This window comes from Macrosteles quadrilineatus, unplaced genomic scaffold (assembly GCF_028750875.1).
Source record: "Macrosteles quadrilineatus isolate MER2022 unplaced genomic scaffold, UCM_ALF_1.0 Scaffold_6__1_contigs__length_79288215, whole genome shotgun sequence".
NCBI lineage: Eukaryota > Metazoa > Arthropoda > Insecta > Hemiptera > Cicadellidae > Macrosteles > Macrosteles quadrilineatus.
In genome coordinates, this window is record NW_026542599.1 from 53,164,790 (window position 1) to 53,170,066 (window position 5,277).

Sequence of the window (5,277 nt, forward strand, 5' to 3'; positions counted from 1 at the left end):
TCAGTAAAAAGTATTAAAGTGGAACTTTGTGGTCGACAATCTTTTACATGAACTCACCAGTAAATGCATATTTGTCCAGGGTTAGGCAGATAACAGAGTTCTCATCACCTAAAGCGTTGGCGTAATTATCCTGAACAATCACTTTGCAAGAAATTGCTCTAAGAACCTAGCACCTCTTTACTCGCTGGCTACTTAAGTTAGGCAGAGGGCAGGTACTTGACCTCATCACTGGACACGGCCATTTCAGGAAACACCTCCACTCCACACATTAGGAATCGTCAATCTTGAGTGTAGACTTAGCAACCAGTCAGACCGTGCAAAACACCTTATTCTGGAATGCGACAGTATTAGGGATAGGAGGAGGGCTCTGTTTGGTTTAAAGCATAGGCGTCTTTTAGGAATTTCTATTTATTAAAAATACAATATTTTCGCTTATTTTTAGACTGATATGTTATGCTTATTGCTTGCCACCCCAAAAATATTGTTGGTCATGGGACGCCTATGCTAAAGCAGCCAGCTGATTAACCAGATGCTAACATTAGGCAAAAACTCTTGCAACTGGTCGAGGACACGGGTATAGGCTTACCTAGTTAGTGGCAAGTTGGGTATGCAAAATAAGCTTCGGTTGGCGTGCTAGGATCATGATCCACGACTCTCACAATACAATACAAACCACGACTAAAGCCAGAAATCCGGTCATGAGATATTTAGCACTTGGTCCAAGAAACTCAACAGGTATGTAGTATCAGTATAAAACATAACAAAGGACATCTGCACACAGATATCGGCCAGGTGACAAGACGGGACGACCGGCGAGTGTTGGGCTTTACTATCAGAGCTAAGTAGATCGTGGCTTTTATTATTCACTCAGCTATGGAAAAGATATACATGAATATGTGGGTTATACTCGGGTAAACATCGAAACCATCTTAACTATCTTACCAAACAGATCAAAAGGAGAGTTTCAATTTCCAGTATATCACACAAATATTTGAGATTCTTACACTCAAAATTCCATGAGCCTTGGCCTATTTTTTAAAGAGAGTATACTTTAAATATCAATATTATTAATTGGTAGATAGTAGTAGGTAAACACGTGAAAACTAGACTTATTACAATTTAATTTTACAATATACACACACAAATAAGTTAGACACTAGTTTCACATCATTTTCTAAATTTAAACCAAAATACTAAACCCCCAATTAATAATTTAAATTTCTTCCTTGAACTTCAGATCAGCTTCTGATCCTTTGGCTAGATATGAAACTGCTTGAGTCGAAAACTAAAAGTTATCAAACGGTTCAAAAGCATGATGCTTCTTAAAACTATAGACTTTTGGACTCAGTTACTCCATTTAACTAATACAGTAGAGTCCCGCAAACTCGGCACTCGATAACCCGGCAGTCTGGATAACTCGGCCATTACCTGGCTCAGAAAATTGGTGATTTTTTGAGTCTGAGTTAAACATGGACTCAAGTCAAATCATTTTCAGCTCGTACAAATGATTTGTTGTACTATATCTGATGACTTAATACTAACTTGTAATATAAATATAAGTAAAAGAGGTAGTTAATAACCTTAAAAATTGTATTGTTCTTATCTTTAACATTAGTTTCCGATAACCGGGCATTTCACAAACTCGGCACCCTTCCAGTCCACATTACGCTGAGTTTGCGGGACTCTACTGTAAAAGGAAAATAAAAGAATGTCATTGTTAGGAGGTAAGTGTGTCGGTCATTTACTAATAAAGAATTTTAAATCAATTACTAGAACCGATATAATACTGCTATCACAATTTCATCAAATTACAAACCAAAACAAATTCAATGTGGTACAGGTTCAAAATCAATACGGTATTTAAACCAAGTTTGAAGTTTAAACACTACATTTTATTTAACTGATAACAAAGGTTTAAGACTGTAGATGGCAGGTTGTTTACTTGACAGGAGGCCAGGTCCACTGGTGGGGGGGCGGGGGCTTAGCAAGTGGTTCCCACGGACGCCAAGTCAACATCTTACGGCTCAGCGTCAACTCGTTCTCAGCCTGAATAATCAACTCCTCCACTTGTCCACAGTTAATTTGGCTCTCGATATCTGCCACGGATTTAGCCTGTAAATGATTTATTGCTTGTTTAAGATCACACAAATACCATATAGAATATAGAGGTTTTTAAAATAAGGTTTTATAGTCACTCACATTACCTTAAAACCTTGGCTCACCACATAAGAAACCAACAATCATTCCCACACCAAACAACCCTAAAAAACCCAACACACCACATTTTCAACCCTAAAATCCAACATAAATCATCAGTTGAATTCCAGCTGAAAAACCTAGTGTCAGGAATGGGTTCAAACCAGGTACATGACTAGCATGCATCATTCATTGAAGGTGGGTTTAAGAAAATAAAGGTGTAAATAGATCAGTGAACACCGCCCTGAGAGAAGACGATGCTGTAAACTACCCGGCAGAGTTTCTTGTCTTAGTATCAGCACCCTGTGTGCCTGCCTATGAGCTCACCCTGGAGGTCGAAGCTCCTGTGATGCTGCTAAGAAACTTACATCCAGCCAAATTGTGTAATGGTACGCGTCTTCGTAATCACAGTCTCCATTGATACATCATTGAAGCAGATATTCTCACGGGTTGTGGTGCTGGGGAATTGGGATTTATCATTTATCCCAATAATTCCTAGCAGCTACCCGTTAGAGTTCAAGCAGCTACAGTCCCCGTCACAGTTTGCTTCGCCATGACGATTAATAAATCACAATACCAAACGTCCACAGCCGGGGTGGAACTGAGCGGATCAGCATGTTTCTCTCACAGACTCTGAGTACGTTGTGTATTCCAGTGTGAGATGCAGCAAAAGCTTCTTCATTCATGCTCTGAGTAGCCAGACTGCAAAGGTAGTGTATGTGGAGGCAGATAAACCACACACAGCCTCTTTGACAACGAAATAAACCTTGGGTGAAAGAAGGGGAAGATTTTCTAAATACCATAATTTAAACCACTTCTCTTTAAATGTATAATAGTAATTTTTTGTAAAAAATTCCATATTATTATCATTAGGTTTAATAGTTTAACTGTATTTCCACTTAGTGTTTCTTTTTAATACACCGGACTATTGTGTTAGTTATAACTCTTTCGATTTAGCGAGTTTCCCATAGAGGGAATAAGCTATTACCGTAGTACTCATGGTAAGACCTAGTCATGATTTAGGCTACATAGAACATCCAACAAAAAAAACATAGGGAACCAAATAATGATTCGGATAATTATTGATATAGCCTATAACGATATTCATCTGATAATACGGTATATTGCAGGTTCTCTGCAGAACTGTACCCGATACTTACGTTTTGTACAACGTTATTCTTTTGAGACACAATTTCTTCTGTGTATTTTCTGTAGGCTGCTTCTTCTGGCATCTTCTGCAACACTCTCAAGGTTTTGCCATAAAGTACACTTAGCTCGTGGATGGGGTTCTTGGAAACTTTTAGGCCAGTTAACCCAGTCGTCTAGAATGAAAGAAATTGTTTGAGAGTTTCAGCTCTTGACAGTTAAGAAATAAATACCGTGTAAGTTGGGCCTAGAATATTAAGATGAATATGTGTGGACACATCATACATTGCTGGCTATTCTTGGTAACTTATCCACATTCAGCAAATTACAGTCTCAGTCATCCATTGATAGTCTAGACCACAAAAATCCTACTCTTTTAAAAGCCTGATTGTACATAACTCGGCAAACTTTGATAACTTATTGGACTCAATCAGATCAAACAATAAAAGCAATGATTTATTCGATAAGGGTAGACTTCTGTACCTGCTAGCACAAACAACCGAATGAAAATATCGGTTGATATATCGATTATTCGATATTTTCATTCGGTTGTTTGTGCCAACAGATACGGAAGTTAACCCTAACAAAGACTCGTTACATCGATTGTGCGGTTCAATTGTTAATGCCTACGATGGACAGGGCCGCTCCGAGGGCAGGGCGAGCGAGGCAACCGCCTTGGCACCGTGGCTAGAGGAAGGTAAAAAATTGAACAACGTCATCAGTAAACCACAAACAAATATTTGACAGGAAAATCGTTAACATGTTATCAATGACAATGACTATTCTAAAAAAAGACAGTATACCTAGCCTATATCTTTTTTTTATTAATAAAATAAATAACTTACCGATATTTAATATAGGCTACAACTCGTACTAATACTACTTTTAAGTCTGGCATGTGACTTGTTGGCAATACTGCGAGTTCAAGACACACACACACATACTGCGTATTCGCCCAAACGCCCCACCTACACTTGCTTTTTTCTAACCTCAAAGCTCAAACTCTTATATCAACTCGTAGTTGTTTCGTGGTGTCCGTTGTGAGTAGTAAATCCAATGTTTTTAGTAATTTAGTACAGTGTACTTGTTACGTTTATAAAAAAATACTTGCAAAATCTGCAATATCTATACCTAGGCCTACGTCGGACATTGGGTCTATTGACGCAAACCCCCCAAATACCTTTTTTGGGGAGGTAGGCGAAAATTTAAATCTCCCCCTGGGCATCTATTAACCTAGGGGCTGCCCTGACGATGGATTTGAGTTCAATATTACAGTTTTGCCAATAACTAACCTTAACTGTTAAAGGTACCTAGTCAGTCTTTGGAAAAATCTCCATTAAGTTTTACCAATATTGAATATTTAGAGGAGTAATCTAATCTGTTTAGAAAATTCGTCTAGTAATTAGTTTACTGTTTTCTTGAAAGTAAATAGGCTTACAGTTGGGCCAAGCTCTATTTGCAAGGCTTGTCTCCGTTTTTTTACCTTTCTATTCTCGCAGTTTAATTGTATTACATTTAGAATAAACTATTAATTATATAGGCCTACCTCTTTTAAGACCTGACCAGCTATCTTTGAAGCCATGAGTTCAAAATTCTTCAAACTAAATAGATAATAATAATTAGACTTTACAATGTCAATAAAATAGACTAGTATATGCTAGCAGCCAGCAGCCAGCATTATTCAATTCAGAATTCAGACGACGAGACGACTTTGAAATAGTCCAATCCAAGTCCAACAGCTGATACTGTAAAACCTTATTTTTCAGCTGAGCATTATTCACAGTACAGAAGAAAAATATATTGTAATGTAGAGCTTGGCATTGATTATAGAAACGAAGTGTTATATAAATTAATAATGATGCCACATAAAGACTAATATTTAAATGTAGCAACTGATTTTTCTTATATTTTAATATCTGAAGCTTATTGTTTTGG

At 37.5% G+C, this 5,277-nt stretch overlaps 1 protein-coding gene across 1 annotated transcript; it reads right to left on the bottom strand.

Moving 5' to 3' along the window:
• Positions 1-1,870: 1,870 nt before the first annotated feature.
• LOC128996759 (NADH dehydrogenase [ubiquinone] 1 alpha subcomplex subunit 5) lies at positions 1,871-5,024 on the bottom strand. The gene is made up of 3 exons (XM_054422213.1): positions 4,889-5,024; positions 3,357-3,518; positions 1,871-2,112 (listed from the first exon to the last, which is right to left on the bottom strand). Exons 1-3 carry the CDS (start codon positions 4,922-4,924, stop codon positions 1,939-1,941), a joined length of 372 nt encoding a protein of 123 aa, XP_054278188.1. The 5' UTR covers positions 4,925-5,024; the 3' UTR covers positions 1,871-1,938.
• Between the last annotated feature and the right edge of the window lie 253 nt (positions 5,025-5,277).

Excerpts from the sequence above, each read along its gene's own strand:
- LOC128996759 (XM_054422213.1), bottom strand. The coding sequence starts at position 4,924 with ATGGCTTCAAAGATAGCTGGTCAGGTCTTAAAAGAG. Across the intron at positions 3,519-4,888 it reads CTGGTCAGGTCTTAAAAGAG|ACGACTGGGTTAACTGGCCT; the intron begins GTAGGCCTATAT and ends CTTTCATTCTAG. Across the intron at positions 2,113-3,356 it reads AGAATAACGTTGTACAAAAC|GCTAAATCCGTGGCAGATAT; the intron begins GTAAGTATCGGG and ends AATCATTTACAG.